Source organism: Entelurus aequoreus, linkage group LG12 (genome assembly GCF_033978785.1).
Source record: "Entelurus aequoreus isolate RoL-2023_Sb linkage group LG12, RoL_Eaeq_v1.1, whole genome shotgun sequence".
Taxonomy (NCBI): Eukaryota; Metazoa; Chordata; class Actinopteri; order Syngnathiformes; family Syngnathidae; genus Entelurus; species Entelurus aequoreus.
The window spans coordinates 36,825,223-36,847,892 of record NC_084742.1 but is presented as its reverse complement, the minus strand read 5'-3'; the positions used below and the strand labels follow the sequence as shown (position 1 = coordinate 36,847,892).

Genomic DNA, 22,670 nt, shown 5'->3' with positions numbered 1-22,670 from the left:
AAATTGGGATCACGTGTCAACCATCCTAGTATCTTTCTTTCATCCTCTAATTTGTATTTTTTTGAGATATTATTCCAAATTCCAATTGTAAATTTAGTAATCGGACTCAGTTCTGCCTCTACTCTCTTTTCTATTGTTTTATTTGCCAACAAGTTTTGGATAAGATCTCTCCCCTGGTCTAATTCAATTCCCTTCCATTTCGCTTCGTATTCTGGTCTACACCAGCATACTAGATACCAAAGTTGGGCTGCATGGAAATATTCTTTCAGATTTGGCAATGCCATTCCCCCTTTTACCTTGGGCAGCTGGAGAGTTTCGAACCTAATTCTGGGTCTTTTACCCCCCCATATGAATCTCGATATATTTTTATCCCACTCATCAAATTGTATTTGTGGTACTGCTACTGGTAGGGATTGAAACAAGTACAAGAGTCTCGGCAACACATTCATCTTGATTATTTCTATTCTTGAGCTTAAGTCCAGACACAGCACTGACCATCTCTCCAGATCCATTTTAAGCCTCAGATTTATCGACCCATAGTTGGCTTCATATAGTTTATCTCTTTCCTTTGTTATATTAACTCCCAAATATTTGACCATTTCCAGGTCCCAATTTAGTTTATACGTCTCTCTAATTTCTAATGAGGGGTTATAGTTTAACAATAATATTTGTGTTTTTGTGACATTTAACTTATACCCCGAATATCGTCCATAATCTTCGAGGGTTCTCATTAATCTAGGGAATGTTTCTTCTGGATCTCGGAGATAGATCAGTACATCGTCTGCAAAAAGCCCCACCTTGTGTTCATTATGTCTAATCTGTATACCTTTAATTTCCTTGTTTTCTCTAATCAGTTGGGCTAATGGTTCTATAAATAATGCGAATAACGTCGGGGATAAACAGCAACCCTGCCTGGTAGACCTCTCCAATTTGAAGCTTTTCGAAAGACTTCCATTTATTTTGACTCTAGCTGATGGTTCTTGGTATAGTGACTTTATTATCTGTACTGATTTTTTGTTAAAGCCTAGTCTTTCCATTACTTTATACAGGTATAACCAATTTACACTGTCGAATGCTTTGTGAGCATCAACACTCACGAGCATAGCACTTGTTTTTGTCTTCTGTATTTCATCAACTAAATGTAAGGCTCTCCTTATGTTATCCTGAGTTTGTCTTTCCCTAATAAATCCAGTTTGGCAGTCCTCTATTAGATCCGACATAAAGTTTTCAAACCTTTTTGAAATAATAGATGTATACAACTTGTAGTCCACATTCAGTAGCGAAATAGGTCTATAATTGTTACAGTCTTCTTTATCTTTACCTTCTTTATGTATTACTGATATAATCGCTTCTTTCCATGAGGGGGGAATTTTTCCTTTTTTAAGGGTGTAATTAAAGGAGGTCTGTAATAAGGGAATCAACTCTTCTTTAAATGTCTTGTAAAATTCGGCACTAAAGCCATCTGTCCCCGGGGATTTGTTATTTTTGGTCCTTTGTATTGCTTCTTCAATTTCCCCAATTGTTATATTAGCGTTTAGCATCTTGTTTTGGCTAACTCCCAATGAAGGCAGGTCCAATGAATTTAAGAGAAGTTCCATTTCCTCCTCTCTTGCCGCAACTGGTTGTGTATATAGTGTTCGATAATATTTTTCAAATACGTTTTCAATCGCTTCTGGATCGTATAATAGGTTGTTGGTCTTGGGGTCCCTTATTTTGTGAATATTATTTAATGTTTGTTGTTTTTTCAGTCTCCTAGCTAACATCTTTGTTGCTTTAGAGCCTCCCTCGTAGTATGTTTGTTTCACAAACCTGGTCTTTTTTTCGACCTCATCCATAAGCATTTCGTTTACTTTTTTTCTCATGTCTTTAATCTGATCCATTATCTCAGAGGTTCCCACTGTTTTATGTTGTTGTTCCAAATCTTTCAATTTTCCGATTCGTTTTTGATATAATTCTAATCTTGCCTTTTTCATAAAAGATGTTTGAGCTATCAACTTCCCCCTTAAGACCGCCTTCAGAGCATCCCATAAAATTGTCGGCTCCACCTCCCCGTTATCATTCTCTTCTAAATATGAGGTTATATCTTTTTTTGTTGATTCTATCACACTTTCACTATTCAGGATGCCCACATTCAATCTCCATAACGTGTTTTTCTTCCTACTATTTAGATGAATTGTCAAGTATATGGCACTATGGTCTGAGAGATCCGTTACTCCTATGTTGCACTCCTTCACTCTGTGTATTTCTTCTTTGTTCATCAGATACATATCTATTCTACTGTACATTTGATGTGGTGCTGAGTAATGAGTATAGTCCTTCTCCAACGGGTGTAGTTCTCTCCATATGTCTATTATTCCCAATTCCTTCATCATTATGTTCACATATTTGCTAATGTGTTCCTTACTTCTAATCGTGCTTGTCGTGTCTAAGTTATAATTCAAAGTCAGATTAATGTCACCTCCACACAGCCAAACCCCCTCTGCTTCTTTGTTAATAACATCAAATATTTTCTCATACGTGGATTTACCGCTATCTGGGGGGACATAGACATTAATTAACGTTACTGTTTGGTTTTCCAATTTCCCTTTCACTATTATATATCTCCCCTCTTTATCACATATTTCCTTGATTAATTCAAATTTAACTGAGTTCGATATTAATATGGCGACACCCCTCCTATTACTCTGTTTTAAGAATGTACTGTAAAATGTATTGTTGTACCCGAGTTTCCTGAATTTTTCATGTTCCTGTTTAGATAAGTGCGTTTCCTGTAAATATATTACCTGCATCTTTTCCTTTTTGAATTTAGCCAAGACTTTGCTTCTCTTAATCGGATTGTTTAACCCATTAACATTCAATGACACCACCCTTACTTCATTACTTTGCATAAAGGTTTTCCTTTCGTACTTTTTCTGTCTTCCCTGTATCACGTCTGTTGCATGTTTCAGTTAAATTTTTTTGAATAATGAAGAAAATAAAAATAAAAATAAAACAAGAAACAAAAGATGACCCCCAAGGTACAGAGGCTCGCTCGCGTGATCCTCTCCAATCCTCAACCTGGCTAGCTTTAACCATTTCCTATCTCTATCGCACAGCGAGCGACTCTCCTCTACACAGGTCCCTCAACCATAACATTGTGAGTTAGAATAAAAGAAAAGATAAACAAAAACCCCTAAGAGGGTATATAGGAGAAAAGTCAATGTTCCAATAAGAAAACAAAAAGTATCAATATCCACGGTTCATGATTCTATATCAAAGTTAAATCTCTGGGATTATATCTATATCAGGACAGAGAGCATATTCCTAGTTATACTACCTAGTAACCAGTGTTCTTTTTTGAACATGAGAGACAAAAAAACAAAACAGAAAAAAACCGGTAATATATATGCGGACCTATATGTGCACATACATGTAAATACATATACGCACTCACCCACAACCACGCATATATTCACTTGAAAAAAGGAATGTGGTAGTATTCATTTCGCATATCAAACTACTTCCATTGCACCAGGGTACGTATAGACCTGTCTCCCGAGCGCCCCAACGGGCGCCACCGCAGCACCACAACACTAAACCGGCTGTCGACCCAGCTACGGCAGCACCCACCACAGCGCCCCGGAGACAAGCCCACCGGGAACGAGGACAGGGGAGCCCCTCTACGCTAGCATGTCCAGTGTAAAACAAAGTCAACAACTTATCCATAATATTGATGTATATATAGATCGGTCTCATCCTCAACATATATGCAGTACAACTGAGTAATAAAATAGAAAATAATAAAAAATATAAACAAATAGAAAAATATAGAGGGAGAGAGGGAAATAGGTGGTGAAAGCAGAGACAACAATCGAGCTGAGACGAAGGGGAAATGCCTTCCAAATCCCTCTTTTAGTACACAAGAGTATGAAAAGATATTCAAGTTGAACCCTGTACAGATCAGGTTCCATAATGTTTTGTCGCCTGTATGATATCCAATGTTCAACCAATTTAGTCCCTTAAATATTATACATTCTCCCTTATACCGTCATCTTTCCTCTCTCCCTCCGTGGAAAACATAAATAAAAAAGGTTTACAGTAAAATACATAAAGGATCATTACAAACATGTAGTGCTTCTAAATGTTTATCAGATACCCACGTAAAATCCCATTCACATATACATATGCATACAAAAACATGCGAACTTGCCCACATTCCCACAAAAGCACCCACACACGATCCATGTCCTGATGTGGGTACTCACGCACGCACCCACACACATATGTATGAATGGATACACACACACGCACACACCCACACACACCCACACCCGCATACACACACACACACACAAACAGAACAAAACAAAAAAAAAGGTTTGTATTCTATCTGATTCCAGATCTAATATCTTATAGAATGAGAGTTCAAACATAGACTAAACCAATAAACCATACCAGCGTTTCCCTTATTTCCCCTGACCATCCCCCTCCCCCCCGTGAGTCCCAAGTTCTTGCAAAAGTCCAAAAGAAAGTAAATCTCTGTCCGTTTCCCATCAGTCTATTCCCTTCAATGTGTCCATTTCCTTGGCAGGCAACCGTGGATGTGTCTATTTACATAAGTGTCAGTTGTAGTGGTGTTCTTACCCCATTTCTCGGATCAATGCTACTCAGTACCGTCATTCTCGTCCAGAGCCCCCATGTTGTCTCCGGACTCGCTGCCGCTGCCGCCGTCTTCTTCTTCGCCGTCGTTCACCTCGTCGTTATATTCTCCTTCCACGCTGATGCCTCCCATCGCCTCGTCCTCTCCTCCCGGACCGTTCTTCCCGTGCGTTCCATCCTCTTCGTTGCCTAGTCCAGCGCCGTTCTCCTCCTCTCTCTCCCGGCCGGTGTCGCCTCTCTCCTGGGTGGTGGCGCGCCCTCTTCTCGCTGGTTTGGTAGTTGTGTTTCTCTCCATGTCCGGGAGTCTGGCTATACGCCGGTCATAGAATCGTTGTGCTTCATCAGCGGTCTTGAATGCATGCGTTTTGTTTTTAAATTCCACCTTTAAAACAGCTGGAAAGACGAGGCGGAATCGGACATTCTTCTTCCACATTTGAGCTTTTACCTTGGTGAATGTGGCACGAAGTTTCACAGTAGCTGGCGCATAATCTGGATAGAGCATAATTTTCTGTCCCTTCCATTGTAGCAGGCTCCTGTCTGCCCGTAGTGCACGCATCTTGTCCTGAAAGTAATGGAAGCGGACAATCATCACTCTAGGCCTCGGGTTGGGCCCCGGATTTTCCTTACCGATCCTGTGCGCTCTGTCTAGTATGGGTGGCTCGGTGAACACGTCCCCAAGTACTGTGGCAAAAAAGTTTTGCATGAATTGAACACAGTCGTTCCTTTCCCCAGGACTCGGTAGTACGTTCGTGACGCGCAGGTTGCAGCGTCTAGACCTGTTAGAGGCGTCTTCCATGCGTTCGTTCAGTGACTCGTTCTGGGTCAAGAGCTGCTCACATATAGCCTCAAGAGCGGTGACTCGTTCAGTTAGCTGCGTTGCGTTTTCTTCCAAGTCGACGATCCTTTTGCCTTGATCCTCCACAATTATCTTCACTTCATCCATGGTCCTCTTCAGCGGAGCTATTATATTCTCCATTGATGCGGTCATGAGTCGGTGTAGGCTCTCCATTTCTGGGGGTAGGCTGGCTGCGGTCATGCTACCAGCATTAGCCTCTTTAGCAGCTACAGAGCTACTAGCTGGAGAGGCTAAGCTAGTCCCACTGTTTGTAGTGGTAGTTTTACTATGCCGAGTAAAGTGCGCCTTTATCCCCTGCTGTGGATTTTTGCCGCCCCGCGAAGCCATAGTGTGCCTATAATCACTTATGTTCTCCTTTCAACTCGAATTTCCTCACAATATGTGGTTTTTATACAATTTGAGTGTCAAATTCACGGAGAGTCGCTCGGACGCGTCCTCCCTCCTTCACATCTTAACCGGAAGTCCGCCGTAGCCATTTCTAATAAAAAGTATCATTCAAACATAATTCATGCTGCCTGTGGCTGACTGATTTCATTTTCCATTATTTAGATGGGGGTCATTTCTAACAATTGCTTTGGATGTTGCCCCAACGGTCCATTGTCTTTTAAGGACACTTGTTTGCCACAAACAAAATCTTACTGGACACACACACACACACACACACACACACACACACACACACACACACACACACACACACACACACACACACACACACACACACACACACACACACACACACACTTTCTTGTATTTGTTACCTTCTTGAGACCTCCGAAAAATGCCTACTTCTAGTATTATGATGAAAGCCGTAATTTTACTCAACGCAAGCCAACATTTTAAAAGCATAACTGAACATTTCTGCAATATTATGATACAAGTTGGAATTTTACTCAATAACAGTCGCAATTTTACAAGGAAATCTTAAAAACTTAACACCACTCCGGCGAGAAAATCCATCCCTCGCCCTGATGAGCAGCCGCTCAACCTGGACATAGCGGATGTCCGGAAAACCCTGAGGAGAGTGAACCCCCGGAAAGCACCGGGACCTGATGACATTCCAGGCAAGGTGCTTAAGGGATGTGCAGACCAGCTCTCACAGACATCTTCAACATCTCGCTGACCCAGGCTGTGGTACCATCATGTTTTAAGACGGCCACAATCAATCCAGTGCCTAAAAAACCCACAATCTCCTCCCTCAATGATTATTGCCCAGTTGCACTCACCCCCATCATAATGAAGTGCTTCGAGAGGCTGGTAAAGGAATATATTGTCTCCAGACTTCCCCCCACATTTGACCCATACCAGTTTGCTTATCACCCTAACCGCTCCACAGAGGACGCCATCTCCTCTGCACTCCAACTGAGCTTAGAACATCTGGAAGGAAAGGACACACACGTGCGGATGTTGTTTCTGGACTTCAGCTCAGCATTTAACACCATCATCCCGCAGCACTTGGTGAGCAAACTGGCCTCCTTGGATTCAGTACCCCCCTATGCAACTGGCTGCTTGACTTCCTCACAGACAGACCCTAGTCTGTTAGAGTGGGCAACAACACCTCCAGTGCCATCTCCCTGAGCACCGGCTCCCCCCAGGGCTGCGTCCTGAGTCCGCTGCTGTTCACGTTGATGACCCATGACTGCTGCGCCAGGTCCACTACCAACCACATTGTGAAGTATGCGGACGACCCAACAGTAGTGGGCCTCATCCGTGACAACAACGACATGGACTACAGGGAGGAGGTGAAACATCTGGTTGACTGGTGCAGAACCAACAACCTGGTCCTGAATGTCGACAAGACCAAGGAGATCATCGTTGACTTCAGGAAGCACCAGTCCAGCCACGCTCCACTCTTCATCAACGGCACAGCGGTGGAGATCGTAAGCAGCACCAAGTTCCTGGGGGTGCAGATAACTGACAATATAACCTGGTCACTACACACCGGAGCTCTTGTAAAAAGAGCTCAGCAGCACATGCACTTTTTGCGTCGGATGAAAAGAGCACAGCTCCCTCCCCCCATTCTCAGCACATTCTACAGAGGCACTATAGAGAGCCTGCTGACCAACAGCATCTCTGTCTGGACTGGAGCCTGCAGTGCCTCAGACTGGAAGTCTCTGCAGAGAGTGGTGAGGACGGCGGAAAAGATCATCAAGACTCCTCTTCCTCCTATCCAGCCGCTGCCTTACCAGGGCTCAGAAAATCTGCAAAGACTCCTCCCACCCCCACCAAGGACTGTTTTCACTGCTGGACTCTAGAAAGAGGTTCCACAGCCTCCGAAGCAGAACCTCCAGGTTCTGTAACAGCTTCTTCCCTCAGGCCGTAAGACTCTTGAACGCATCATAAAAATCTCCTCAACTCCCCCCAAAATGGACGAACTCGCTGGAATAATAAAGACAATATAACATACATCCATAAACGTGGACGCATGTGAAAAAGTGCAATATATTTATCTGTACAGTAACCTATTTATTTATTTATATATGCACCTTATTGCTTTTTTATCCTGCACTACCATGAGCTGATGAAATGAAATTTCGTTCTTATATGTACTGTAAAGTTCAAATTTGAATGACAATAAAAAGGAAGTCTAAGTCTAACTCTAAAATGTTGGCAATTTTATGAAAAGAGTCGTAACTTTACTTGGCAAAAGTCACAATTTTATAAGAACACTTTAAAATATTGGCAATATTATAATAATCATCAAAATTTTACTTGGCAAAATTATGACAAGTCATAATTTTACCTAAAAAACTTCACTATTTTACAAGAACAAAAAAATTTCAATATTGTGAAAAAAGTCAGAATTTTATATGAAAAATAATTTTACGAGAAAAAATTTCAATATCACAGAAACAGAAAGTATGAGAAATTGTTCCCAATTTTATAAGAAAAAAGTCGACTCTGAGAAAAAGACTGCTTTTAGTTATTTGTATTTATATTTTGTTTGCAATTGGTTTTTAATCTTCATTATTTACTTCAAGTTATTACAGTATGTCTCCATATACATATTTATTTTATAAATTTTGGCCAAAGGGGGCACATTTCAATTTCTTACACACACTTGTTATTACATATGTTGGCCAGAGGGGGAGCACTTCAAATTTTTACACACACCTGTTATTTCATATGTTGACCAGAGGGGGAGCACTTTTAAAAGCGACACACAAGGGGTGCAAATGAGATATCTATTTTTTGTTTTTTGTAATGTGCTTAAGGCCGATGACAAATGAGTCACGGACCACAGATGGCCCCTGTGCCGCACTTTGGGAAATCCAGCTGTAGAAGCTAACTGTTAATGGCCACCATGGTCTTAGTACCGTAGTGTATTTGTTCATCCTATGGTCACATATGGGACGCGGGTTGTCTTACGTCAGCACCGGAAGTCGTAAAATCAGCTGTTCACTTGGCGGGTTTTTTCGGGGATGAATAGGGAAGTCCTTCTTTAGCTGCCGTCTTATTTATCATATATTGCTGCCTTTGCACCTGTCAATGTTTACATTTGTATGCACATTAAATCAACAAAAAATTTCTGACTTTGGAGCAATGTTCACGGACTCTAGTATTTGGCTCTCTATTAGATGCAATGGTTTTCCGTATTGGGACCATGATTTATGTCCTAACTTGTTCACCGGTGGTCCTCATATGGGAGGTACTTTTCCTTGTTGTGTCAAGAAGGGTAGAAATTAGGGATGTCCGATAATAGCTTTTTGCCGATATCCGATATTCCGATATTGTCCAACTCTTAATTACTGATACCGATATCAACCGATACCGATATCAACCGATACCGATATATACAGTCGTGGAATTAACACATTATTATGCCTAATTTGGACAACCAGGTATGGTGAAGATAAGGTCCTTTTTAAAAAATTTTATAAAATAAGATAAATTAAAAACATTTTCTTGGATAAAAAAGAAAGTAAAACAATATAAAAACAGTTACATAGAAACTAGTAATTAATGAAAATGAGTAAAATTAACTGTTAAAGGTTAGTACTAGTAGTGGACCAGCAGCACGCACAATCATGTGTGCTTACGGACGGTATCCCTTGCAGACTGTATTGTTATATATTGATATATAATGTAGGAACCAGAATATTAATAACAGAAAGAAACAACCCTTTTGTGTGAATGAGTGTGAATGGGGGAAGGAGGTTTTTTGGGTTAGTGTACTAATTGTAAGTGTATCTTGTGTTTTTTATGTTGATTTAATTAAAAAAATAAAAAATTAAATAAATACCGATAATTAAAAAAAACGATACCAATAATTTCCGATATTACATTTTAAAGCATTTATCGGCCGATAATATCGGCAGGCCGATATTATCCGACATCTCTAGTAGAAATGCAAGAACATGCACACACACACAGAAGCAGAAGGAAAACTTGTCCTTCACAACATCCTTCATCGAAGCTTCCTTCCACCTTTAATGACACAATAAAGTACTCCTGTTCACTCTCATAATAACCGCTTCCATCGTTATTTTGTTTGAGATTTGTCGTCTTTTCATCCTGGGGCGGTCATTAAAAGTGCAGTTAGGGCTCTTTGCCTGCTTCTAGAAGCAAGTGAGGTCCTTCTTGTTAGTGTGGGATTAATGCTTGGAGAGTGGAAAAGCTCACCCGCGGTGGTTAGGTGCAATTTAAGGTGCTCTTTCACTTCTTTAATCAGGCTAATTTTACCGATAAGGGTTAAAGAACAATTATTTCAGTCCTGCTAGTGTGAGGCCTGAATTGGCTGCAGGAAAATCAAGAAGCAGGAAGTCAAAGCACACATTCTGTGGCACTTTCCACAAACTCGAAGTGCTGACCTATGGATATGGTCCAGACGGCTGCAATCTTCATCATGGCTTTGGTCCTGGAGTTGAAGCGGCTGTGCTCAATCGGGTTGCGGATGGCCACGTAGCGGTCCAGGGAGATGGCGCACAAGTGCATGATGGAGGCGGTGGAGAAGAGCACATCCAAGTAGATCCAGATGGGGCACAAAGCGCTGGGTAGAGGCCAGGCGTAGTCTGGGAAGGCAGAAGGACGACTGCTTTAACAGTGTTCAGACTCCTGTTGCATTGCATTCATTGGAGACAAGCAAGTGGTGACAGAATGACAAACTTATGCTGGCAGGTAGGAATAAAGACTTAACGAGGAGCCCAAAGTGCTTGTCATCAGCCCGCTGTGGCGTCTAATGAACCGTCATGTTCACGTCGAACCACAGTGAAGGTGTGGCACTCGCCAAGTTTGTTTGTAATGGCTTTTTTCTTTCTTTCTTTAGTTTATTTCGAACATGAACACACTTACAGCATAATACATCACACAATTTCACATCATTTCTCTTTACATCGTGTCCGAAAAGGAGTAGGAAGAAGCAAAGCTTATTTAATTCTACCCCTTTCCCACTTTCCCACTTTAGAGCGTTTACAAATACAAATGTTCATTTACTGACTTCTTTTTGTAGCGCAATTACATCACTGAATGATTAATACAGCAGTTCTTGTAATAGATAATTAAAGGCCTACTGAAACCCACTACTACCGACCACGCAGTCTGATAGTTTATATATCAATGATGAAATCTTAACATTGCAACACATGCCAATACGGCCGGGTTAACTTATAAAGTGCAATTTTAAATTTCCCGCTAAACTTCCGGTTGAAAAAGCCTTTGGAGGATGATGTATGCGCGTGACGTAGCCCGGGGAACAGAGGTATGCCTTCCCCATTGAATACAATACAAAAAGCTCTGTTTTCATTTCATAATTCCACAGTATTCTGGACATCTGTGTTGGTGAATCTTTTGCAATTTGTTTAATAAACAATGGAGGCTGCAAAGAAGAACGTTGTAGGTGGGATCGGTGTATTAGCGGCTGGCTGTAGCAACACAACAAGGACTACTTACTTGGATAGTAGACGCCTACCCGATGCTAGCCGCGGCCACCGCACGGATGATCGGGTGAAGTCTTTCGTCGCGCCGTCGATCGCTGGAACGCAGGTGAGCACGGGTGTTGATGAGCAGAGCAGATGAGGGCTGGCTGGCGTAGGTGGAGCGCTAATGTTTTTAGCATAGCTCTGTGAGGTCCGGTTGCTAAGTTGCTAAGTTAGCCTTAGCGTCATTAGCAACAGCATTGTTAAGCTTTGCCAGGCTGAGATCTTTTAACCGTGTAGTTACATGTACATGGTTTAATAGTATTGTTGATCTTCTGTCTATCCTTCCAGTTAGGGATTTTTTTATTTTGTTTCTATCTGCATTTGGGACAGATGCTATCACGTTAGCTCATGCTAAAGAGCTTCGTTGATGTATTGTCGTGGAGATAAAAGGCACTGTGAATGTCCATTTCACGTTCTCGACTCTCATTTTGAAGAGGATATAGTATCCGAGGTGGTTTAAAATACAAATCCGTGATCCACAATAGAAAAAGGAGAGAGTGTGGAATCCAATGAGCCAGCTTGTACCTAAGTTACGGTCAGAGCGAAAAAAAAAAAAGTATTTCACTGCATTCTAGTCCGTCACTCTAACGTTCCTCATCCACGAATCTTTCATCCTCGCTCAAATTAATGGGGTAATCGTCGCTTTCTCGGTCCGAATAGCTCTAGCTGCGTTGAAAACAATAGGAAAATATGAGGGAGTGAACAACTGACAACGTCACGCTACTTCCGGTAGGGGCAAGGTTTTTTTTTTATCAGAGACCAAAAGTTGCGAACTTTATCAACGTTGTTCTATACTAAATCCTTTCAGCAAAAATATGGCAATATCGCAAAATGATCAAGTATGACACATAGAATGGATCTGCTATCCCCGTTTAAATTTTTTATTTTTATTTCAGTAGGCCTTAAGTCAGTCATGATAAACATACTGAGATAAAGAATATCCCATTTTCAAGAAGGTTGAAGGTATTTCTCATAATTCTTCTTCTTTGTACTTTGCAAGCACTATTAATTTGAACCTCTTAAACTGGATCATATCAGTACATTGTTTAACTTCTTTACTTAATCCATTCCATAATTTAATTCCACATACTGATATGCTAAAGGTTTTTAGTGTTGTACGAGTATACAAATGTTTTAAATTAGTTTTCTCTCTGAGGTTATATTTCTCCCTTTTAGTTGAGAAGAATTGTTGTACATTCTTGGGTAGCAGGTTATAGATTGCTTTGTGCATCATTTTAGCTCTTTGAAATTTTACCAAATCATTGAACTTCCATATTTTTGACTCAATAAATAAAGGGTTTGTATGTTCTCTATGTCCAAAATTACGTATCAATTTAATTGATCTTTTTTGTAACACCGTTAATGGATGAAGCGCACATTTGTAGTTTTCTCCATTTTTCTTCTAGAACGCTTTTGGTATTAACCGGAACAAAGATGGTGAGCTTGGCCCCTACACTCCAAATCCTCCCCAGGCTTACTAGACACGGTGTCGCTGCAAACCAACTAAACATTTCTTTCTTCTAAACTTAGTGAAAGGGTAGAATGGCACAAAAGACGACGCGCCGTTGTTCCCTGCCCAAACAGAGTTAATCATGAATGTTTTCCCCTGGGAGTTGCTGGCCCGTCAGAATGACTGCCAGATACATAAATTGAAAGACAAATCATTTAGTGAGGGCCCCGACATGGCATTTATTCCACAAATTTGTTGTCCTGTCAGGATAAAAGCCTTGTCCCATTAGACGAGCAGCCACAACAACAGAAAAGATGAAAAATAAGAACTGTATGATATAAATATAAAATGGAGAAGATAACTGATTTTATTCATTATAAATCGGAGAAATTTACTTCATACTGGGAAAACTGGGTCAATTATGTCACGCCCTATAAGCCTAATTTTATTTTCTCAAATTGGTGATTTTACTGTTAAAAAAATAAAAAGATTACTCCCTATATTATATATATATATATATATATATATATATATATATATATATATATATATATATATATATATATATATATATATATATATATATATATATATATATATATATATATATATATATATATATATATATATATATATATATATATATTAATTCATATTTACTATGTTTATATTTAATTTTATTTCTGATTATTAGTATCATTAATTTACTATTATTATCATTGTTATTCAATTTTATTTATTTAATTGATTTATCTGTAAATATTATTATTACTTTGTTTGTTTTCTTGCTGCTTTTTTGTTTTTATTTGGGGGGTGGGGAGGTTGGGGTGGCATCGGGATATAAAAAAAACCTATTTTGACAATTAGGGCAGACAATGGATATATGATGTATGCAAACATGATGTAATGGATAGGAATGTCTGATAGTGGATGTCAATAAAAATGTAATGAAAAAAAACCAACAAAAAAACTGTATGCATTTTCTCTGGTCGGTAAAAACGGACTTTGCTTGCCGTCCCTCGCCCCATCGCGCTTCTATTATTACGGCTTCACTACTATATTTTTCCAAAAGCATGTCCTCAATATTTTTGGCTTTAAGTTAGTGTTAAAATAGGTTTATGTATGTCTTATATTTATTACAGTGCAGTATTTCTCTTGTTTTCTATTATGTTGTGGAGAGTGATTGAAGTATTCATCAAGCAGGACTTCCATTTCTAGGTTAAGGGTGCTAATGACAGATCACTAATCTTGGCGCAACGATGTCATCACCACGTTAATCAAGTTGACCAAATTTGGGCAAAATAACTTTTTGATCCACTTCATCTTCAACTTCTGCCTCATCATCAAAACACATCTTCAAATTGGGGAGCCACTTAATGCTAACAAGACTATCAGTAATCCAAAGAGGTTCATTAGGTCTTCAAAGAATTATGCAATTTGTTATTCTTATAGCCAGAACTACCTGACGGTTTTGGCTACAACTATTGCCTTCCTCAGAGGTTGTCACAGTTGTAGCCAAAACAGTCAGGTACGGAAGTAAGCACAGGTCTGGCTATACGAATAACACATTGTGACTGCTATTAACTATCAGCAGCTGTCCGGGCAATGCTAAGTGTAGATGAAGTGGCTATATCGTCGACACCAATAAAACTCCACACAAAATTAGTGAGCAATGAGGACTGGCAACACAGGCCACGCAATGCAAACAACACGGAGTTTTTACAACACGGCTAATGGTCGTAGCTGCAAGTTGGCCATTTTTTGGATGAACAATTATGGATGCCTAGTTCGCATTAAGAGGAATTACCCAGGATGTGGCAAAATATTTTCCCTTAGTGGCGTATTATATTGGTCAGGCAACGGTTACAACAATAACACTTGGCGGATCCTCCAGGCTACCACTCGGTACATTTCCATGCACTAAATTAGTCTGATTTCTCAAATAGTTAGTTTTTTTGTATTTTCACCGCTTCATGGGAAGTCTGAGTGTCCATGCACACTATCTAATGCGACTATTGGTCATACGCCATGTGCCTCCCGTACATTGGGGGGTGCTAATTTCATTCTAGGGCGGTTACCGGTAAATGAATTCCTTTTCCTGTTAACCTATGACTTCACACTAACCATCTGCGGATCCTTACAACTTGTTTTAACTGATGTCCGCTGTAACATTGACACAGATCACAAATATTACCTCTCTAATGGCTATGTTGATGTTAAATAGCAGACAGCGTCAAAAAATGATCTTGGATTGCGCTACGAACATGTCTCTACTACATATTTGCCAACCCTCCCGGTTTTACCGGGAGACTCCCGGTATTCATTGCCTCTCCCGATAACCTCCTGGCAGAAATGTTCTCCCGACAAACTCCCGGTATTCAGCCGGAGCTGGAGGCCACACCCCCTCCAGCTCAATGCGGACCTGAGTGGGGACAGCCTGTTCTCACGTCCGCTTTCCCACAATATAAACAGCTTGCCTGCCCAATGACGTCATAACATCTACGGCTTTTAGAGAGTAGAGTGCACAACTGCGCACACAACAAGAAGACGAAGCAGAAGAACGAGGAAGTTACAGACATGGCGACGCCGTCGACGAGCAAGATGAAGAAATACGCTTGCAAGTTCCAAAACGAATGGAAACAAGAATTTCAGTTCGAAGGGGAAGGGGTATGTATGTTGCCTGTAAATTTTGTAGAACAGACTTCTCCACTGAACACGGTGGCCGAAATGATATACTCAGTCATGAACGGAGAAGTTAAACAGGCCATACTGCCATCTACTGGATAGCCTCCGGAACACTGAAATTCAAGTATTTATTTTATTTATATGTACAATAATATAAATATATATATATATATATATATATATATATATATATATATATATATATATATATATATATATATATATATATATATATATATATGAAATACTTGAGTTGGTGAATTCTAGCTGTAAATATACTGCCCTATTAACCACGCCCCCCACCCCTCACCTCCGGTATCGGAGGTCTCAAGGTTGGCAAGTATGCTCTACTACCAAGTACGTATCGGTGTGGATGCAGTTCCGAAGCAAAGAAAGACCAGTGGCAGAGTGTTTTTGAAGGAATTTTTGGACGAAGAACCATGGAAAAAAACTTTAGATTGTTTTGGAATTCATTCAAAAGGCTATGTGGATTGATGGAAGGAGGTTTAGAGCCCAAGGAAAATACTGTTTTGTCACATTTTGTCAGGCAATAATACATTGACATTTTTTTTTATTCAATGAATACAAATCCAAACACTTTTATTATATTTATGTGCACGAAGAAATAACAGTTACAATTGAATGTAGCGTCTCAACAAGAAAGAGGATTTAGCACATCAACATCGGACTAACAAGAGTCCTTTAAAATCTCATTAATACCACAGAAAAGGCAAACTGTAATTTTTTTGACACGGTGGAGGCTTAAATAATGTCAAACACGTAACGCTACAATAACCACTGAGATAAAGTGTTTGTCTCACACGTAGTCATGCTTTGTGGACAGAAGAAGCCCAGCAATGCAGGTTCAGCGAGCGGTGTGCGCTCCCGCGAAGGGAATTGCCTTATAGCACAACACAGGCGAAAGTTTTTTCCAAGAAATGTTCGGATGCAGAATCACGTTTGAATGTGTCTGAGTTTATCTTAAGGCATGTGGATTGATGGAGTTTTAAATCCAAAGGAAAAGACCGTTTGTGCCCCGACTGATACTGTTCCAGATGAAGGTTGCTATTGTTCTGGACTATCTTGCCAGTTAGCTACATTCCTAAATAAAGCTGTTTCTTTTTTTGTACTATCAATGCACTTTAAAATGTTATGTTCTTTTAATTTGTGAAGCAAATAAAAGTCACCTTCATTACAATTGTTGCTTATTTTTATTGAATATCTGCTTCCAGGTTATATCCCGCGCGTTGAGACTGACCCATGCGCGATACAAAGGGTCTTCTCCAGCCGCACACCCCCCTCGAGAGTTCTGGTTTCCAGTCGCAAAATTCAGATGTGTTAGTCCGACTTTTCAAAAACCGAACACGATCAGATTGAAGTGTTTCCATGGGTTGTAGGAGGCTTATTTAGAGAGAAACTTTTGGACTAATTTAGTGCATGGACACGTACTGACTGAGTACAGCACTCTACAGTAGAACACACTCAAGGCCACAATATTGAGTGAAAAGAGTGGGTGTTTTTTTCATGTTTAGAAAGCTCTAAAAAAACATATTTAGAAGGTCGTAAAGTTTTTTATGCTCTAACTATGAAAAACATTGATTTATTAATATTCTTCCTACTTCACATTATTTATTTGCCACGGTCAGGCCTGGAACCAAAAAGCTGTGATAAGGGAGGGACTGTATTCATTATATCCTCAATTTTCCACACATCATTGCTATTAGTGCATATTTTCCAAGAAGTAACTTTATTCTGCTTTCCTATTGGCTACAATTGCCCTTCGGAGTTGGGGTAAAAGTGGCCCCTGGTACTTCAGTATTTGCTTGACAGTGCCTAATTAGTATGTGTAAACACTTTCCTGTTGCCTATATAAAGACATGAATGAGCAAATGAATGAAGTTCAAAAGTGCTGTCACCATATGGGCTGAAAAAAGTGCGGTCTATTGTTTTGAAGATGTCGTTGCGAGCACTGTAAAAAATTATGAAGTCGGACAGTTTTGGGCCCCATGCATGGGGTGAATATGGCGGACATACAAGAGTGAACAATTTCTGAGTTCAGAAATTATGACAGCAGGTACTAAAAGAAAAACTGCACTTTTCTTTTCTTTTCAGAATTTTTCCTGTAATCTAGATTCCCTATATGAGGCAAGAACTTACATGTTATACCCTTTTATATGTATTTTAAATACTAAAAAACTGCTACTAAGAGGAGGCAAACGGTACAGGTAATGGGGGTATGATCTTTTCCTCCTATGAAACCCTCTAAAAATGCCATCAAAAAGCCTCCAACACCATTTTATGTACACGCTAGTGTGTGGCGCGGTTAGGAGAGTGGCTGTGCCAGCAACCTGAGGGTTCCTGGTTCAATCCCCACCTTCTACCATCCTAGTCACGTCCGTTGTGTCCTTGAGCAAGACACTTCATCCTTGCTCCTGATGGGTCCTGGTTAGCGCGTTGCCTTGCATGGCAGCTCCCGCCATCAGTGTGTGTGAATGGGTGAATGTGGAAATAGTGTCAAAGCGCTTTGAGTTCCTTAAAAAAGGTAGAAAAGCGCTATAAAAGTATAACCCATTTACCATTTATAAAATGTAGTAACAGGTACATCCATGATCATATGTAATATTTACAGAATTTTAGTCGTTTTAGGCATTAAGGTAACCTCTTTCCTTGACATATTTAATCCACAGCTCGCATAGCAACGACTGCTACTTCTGTCGACAATTCAATAACATAGAAAACACTTTCTACGTTTGCAACCACTAATGGCACATTTCATGAGCGCCTTGGGGCATTATCATGTAGCACTATTGCTAAATGTTTCAAATAAACAGTGACTTACATTGTGCCGATGGGATGTTGTATCTGTCAGGGACGGCGTGGCGAAGTTGGTAGAGTGGCTGTGCCAGCAATCGGAGTGTTGCTGGTTACTGGGGTTCAATTCCCACCTTCTACCTTCCTAGTCACGTCCGTTGTGTCCTTGGGCAAGACACTTCACCCTTTGCCTCTGATGGCTGCTGGTTAGCGCCTTGCATGGCAGCTCCCGCCATCAGTGTGTGAATGTGTGTGTGAATGGGTAAATGTGGAAATACTGTCAAAGCGCTTTGAGTACCTTGAAGGTAGAAAAGCGCTATACAAGTATAACCCATTTATCATTTATTTATGTGTTCTCCTTGAGCTGATAAATCTAGAATAATCCTAATTTTTAGATAACATCGCTAGAAAGCATTTTTTATGCTGCTTTACATTTTTTCGAGAGCCAAGTAGTTTTGAGTTGGTAGCGTGTGGATTTTTAAAGTTGACCAACTTCTCGGCTTGGTGCCACAACCTTCTACTTTACAGGTGAGATGCATGATTCGTAATCTAGCGTTAACTTTTCCAATTTCAAATGCAAAACCGCAACTGCAGAAGCAGCTCAAGCGTCTTCCATTTCTCCTTCTTTTTTGTTTTTATCCTCTTCTTCTTCTGCTTTTGCTGATTCTTCCTATACTTTATTTAGTAGCTAGCTAAAAGCTGGCTACTTGCAAGTGGCTAGAGGAGCAGTGTGAGCAAGGTGTTGTCTCTATGGCAGAAAAGTAGTTCCTCTGTATTAGCTCTTACAATAGAAATGTTGCCATGTCTTGGTTAATATGCAGGTCACAACATTTAAATGGAGTATTGTTGGAAGTTTTGGATGTGTTTTAAAGGTGGAATAGATCTATTACACAGTGACGTGCAGTCAGGGGAGGCAGGTGAGGCGGGGCCTCACGTGCCATCATGGAAAGAAAAAAAATGTAAAAAGAAAAAAAAAAAATTAAATTGTTATATGTATCCAGTGATTATACTATAAAGTTATTTTCCATTTAACTTCACCAGTTTCAGATTATTTTTATTTAAAATCGCTGAATTTTCACATTTGCCATTCAAATACTGAGAAGAGTACGGTGCGGTGATCAGCAGCCAGTTGAGGCACGTCACTGAGTTGAGCCTCACCATGGAATTCGCAATGGCGCGGCTAACTGCTGGCCTGCTGTGCAGTGAGACCGTATTGCTATTTGAACTATATTATACATTTCCATAGTTTAGTTAGCTGAGGTATATAATGTACAGTGTATTTAGTCAACAATTGTATGTGTGTAACGTATTTCTTGTGCTGAGCAATCATAAAACGGCTGCGAAGACGCACTGGCTGAGGCTCGCAGTAATCCCACCTCCTGGTGGTGTTGTTCCGGATAATGCACCCCGCCGTAGAATGCACCCCCTGAGGGGAGTGTTATATCAACTAAAGCCCACACTTAAACTTTCCACTTGCAAGATTGAATCTATTTAAAAAAGTTATTTAATAAGAAGCCAAAAAGTGCAAAAACAATAATGTTCGTGTTGGAGGAGTTGTGAATGACTGCTGGGCCACAACATTAGGTACACCTGCAGACTGCAGCATGGATTTCATATTTCAGTTATTCACAACTCCTCCAACACGAACATTATTGCTTTTGCACTTTTTGGCTTCTTATTAAATACTTTTTTAAAACAGATTCAATCTTGCACGTGGAAAGTTTAAGTGTGGGCTTTAGTTGATATAACACTCCCGTCAGGGGGTGCATTCTACGGCGGGGGTGCATTATCCGGCACAACAGCGGCGCATGGACTTCATTTATAAGTAAAGGTAAGACCATAATAAAGTTTTTTTTATTAATTGTGCTTTTTTGTGTGCTACAGTTTGTATGTGTAAAGTTAAAGTACCAATGATTGTCACACACACACTAGGTGTAATGAAATTTGTCCTCTGCATTTGACCCATCCCCTGTTCACCCCCTGGGAGGTGAGGGGAGCAGTGGGCAGCAGCGGCGCAGCGCCCGGGAATAATTTTTGGTGATTTAACCCCCAATTCCAACCCTTGATGCTGAGTGCCAAGCAGGGAAGAATGCTGGTATGAGCTTTTAAACACAACCCGTTAATTGCTGCCAATCAAATGGTGAATAAGACACTCTTTAGGGTTCATATGTTTGTAAATCTGACTGTGATGAAGTCAGTGCCTCACCAGCCATGAACCTCACCGCACGTCACATACAATGTATATGTAATGCTATTACATATGCCTATAAATGATAAATGGGTTATACTTGTATAGCGCTTTTCTACCTTCAAGGTACTCAAAGCGCTTTGACAGTATTTCCACATTCACCCATTCACACACACATTCACACACTGATGGCGGGAGCTGCCATGCAAGGCGCTAACCAGCAGCCATCAGAGGCAAAGGGTGAAGTGTCTATATATACCTGCATTCTTAACTAATATTGTTTTACTACATAGAACACAAAGAAAATATAAAGAAGTGTGTTCTTGTCTCAGAAAGATATGGTTTATTATGATTGAAATTAAAACAAAAAGTGCAGGTTTCCCTTAAAATATGGTTGGGCCACTTCCTGCCATGCTAATGCGCCAAATCCCTCGTGTGTTGTGTGCGGGAATAAACTTGTTATTCTGTCGTTTTTGATTTAAAGTAAAAAATAAATTATCCACAACTTTCCCCAATCATACTGCAGATGTTCTTGAATTTGACAGCTTGCTGCAAGGCAATGTTCCCACAGTATATTGCTACAATGAACTGGAATGAAATCACACAGGGATTGTCTTTTTTGATCTAATCTTGCGAGATGATGCAGCCATGTTGCACAAGGTATACGTAGTTATAATATTCATTTATACACCTGTGACACAAATCCATGATGATTTACAGAACATGTCTTTAAATAGCAGACAGCCATACAATGTCAGGGCAAAGGCACACCGTGCTACAGGCATAAAGATGTCACCAATAAATTAAGATTATTGAATAATTTTCTGCAAATACAACTGAAAATGTCTTGTCATGTGGATTTCCTCTGGCAAAAAATATTTAAGGGTGAACAATTTTAGTTCACTACTTTGGAGGTTTTGCATGTCGTGCTGGATATCAGGAGGAAAAGCCTGCATGAATAAGACTGATGAATATTCCCTGACTTCTAACAGACACATTTAAATATGAATTAAACATAACTGGACAGGATTTTACTTCCAAGCAAAGTGTTGGGAGACTCACCATATAGGATGTTGATAAGGGAGATGGGCATGACCAGGATGCCCACCAGCATGTCAGCCACCGCCAAGGACCGCAGAAAGAAATTGGTGGCGTTTTGGAGCTTCTTCTCCAGTGACACAGCCAGGATGACCAGGATGTTGCCACCGACGGTCAGTGCAATGATGACTAGGATGAGCAGCGCCGGCCAGTTCTTCTCCTTCATGGCCAAGCTGGTGACGTCCTCTCGAGTCAGGTTGTCCACGCCCGCGCTCATGGCTGCTGCTGCGCCCACGCCCCCGAGTCCGGCCGCAATGACGAGGCTCTGGTTGAGCTCCATGGAGCTGTTCCCTGGCCAAGATGTCCATCCGGTGACATCCAGGGAGGAGGTGGCAGTGGTGGTGCCGAATCCACCAAGAGGAGCCCTTGCTGGACTGTCCATCTTGGAGGAGGGAGCTTTAACCTGTCGGAGGTTGTAGAGGGCAGGGCTCACTCTGCATCAAGGGAGACTGATTTAAAGAGTTGGGAAGGGATTCTTCTACAAATGACTCTTAAAACAAAGCAACATTGAGCTTCAGGAAAGGAAGGGAAGGGAGGACCAAGGCACTGCAGGTGTCTCTTAGTCACATCCACTTCTGGAAGGAAGCGATAGCTCCAGTCTCTCTTGTTTCGATCTTGGATGAGTCATGTTGATGGACATTGGATTTTGACCTTGTTGAGGTCTCGGGCTGATCTGGGGAAGGAATTGATAAAAGGGTGTTAAAGAGTTTAATTGGGGTTGTTTTTTCCGCCCAAGCTGCTCATCTTCAGCATCATTATCCAATATTCACTCAACCCGTTCTCATTTGAGCTCTGCCTCCTTCCGCCTCAACTGTTTGCTGATCTTTTTCTCTCGCCATCTATGCATCGATCTGCCCTCTTCTTGTTCTATTTCTTCTTTTTGCAAAATAAGCTGCGCTACTCAAGAGTGCAAAAACCTTAAATGGAAACATAAATTACCGAATGAGTCAGCAGTGTTGATGCCGCGAGAGTAACTACGTCCTCGACGTTCAACCTTATTGTGCAGATGGCTCAGTGATTTATTCC

General features: G+C 40.6%; 2 protein-coding genes across 5 annotated transcripts in view; both read right to left on the bottom strand.

The window, feature by feature from the left end:
* htr2cl1 (5-hydroxytryptamine (serotonin) receptor 2C, G protein-coupled-like 1) overlaps positions 1–22,670 on the bottom strand; it is a 218,888-nt gene that overhangs the window by 8,424 nt on the left and 187,794 nt on the right. For all 3 annotated transcript variants that reach the window (XM_062065908.1, XM_062065906.1, XM_062065907.1), the window contains 2 exons: positions 21,609–22,317; positions 10,306–10,506 (listed from right to left, as the gene is read on the bottom strand). In XM_062065908.1, the coding sequence (XP_061921892.1) occupies positions 10,306–10,506; positions 21,609–22,026 (619 nt within the window). In that variant the 5' untranslated portion in view covers positions 22,027–22,317. The remainder of the gene's footprint in view (positions 1–10,305; positions 10,507–21,608; positions 22,318–22,670) is intronic.
* LOC133662170 (uncharacterized) lies at positions 4,322–5,786 on the bottom strand. 2 transcript variants are annotated; one of them, XM_062065913.1, is made up of 3 exons: positions 5,266–5,786; positions 5,084–5,200; positions 4,322–4,947 (listed from the first exon to the last, which is right to left on the bottom strand). In XM_062065913.1, exons 1-3 carry the CDS (start codon positions 5,672–5,674, stop codon positions 4,643–4,645), a joined length of 831 nt encoding a protein of 276 aa, XP_061921897.1. In that variant the 5' UTR covers positions 5,675–5,786; the 3' UTR covers positions 4,322–4,642. The 2 variants fall into 2 exon arrangements, with proteins under 2 accessions (XP_061921897.1, XP_061921896.1); XM_062065912.1 differs by having other exon boundaries at positions 4,322–4,987; positions 5,084–5,786.

Bases quoted from the DNA above. Each gene is read 5' to 3' on its own strand.
- LOC133662170 (XM_062065912.1), bottom strand. From the start codon at position 5,674: ATGACCGCAGCCAGCCTACCCCCAGAAATGGAGAGCCTACACCGACTC. The intron at 4,988-5,083 runs GTAAAAGCTCAA...CATGCATTCAAG, and splicing joins TTCGTGCCACATTCACCAAG to ACCGCTGATGAAGCACAACG.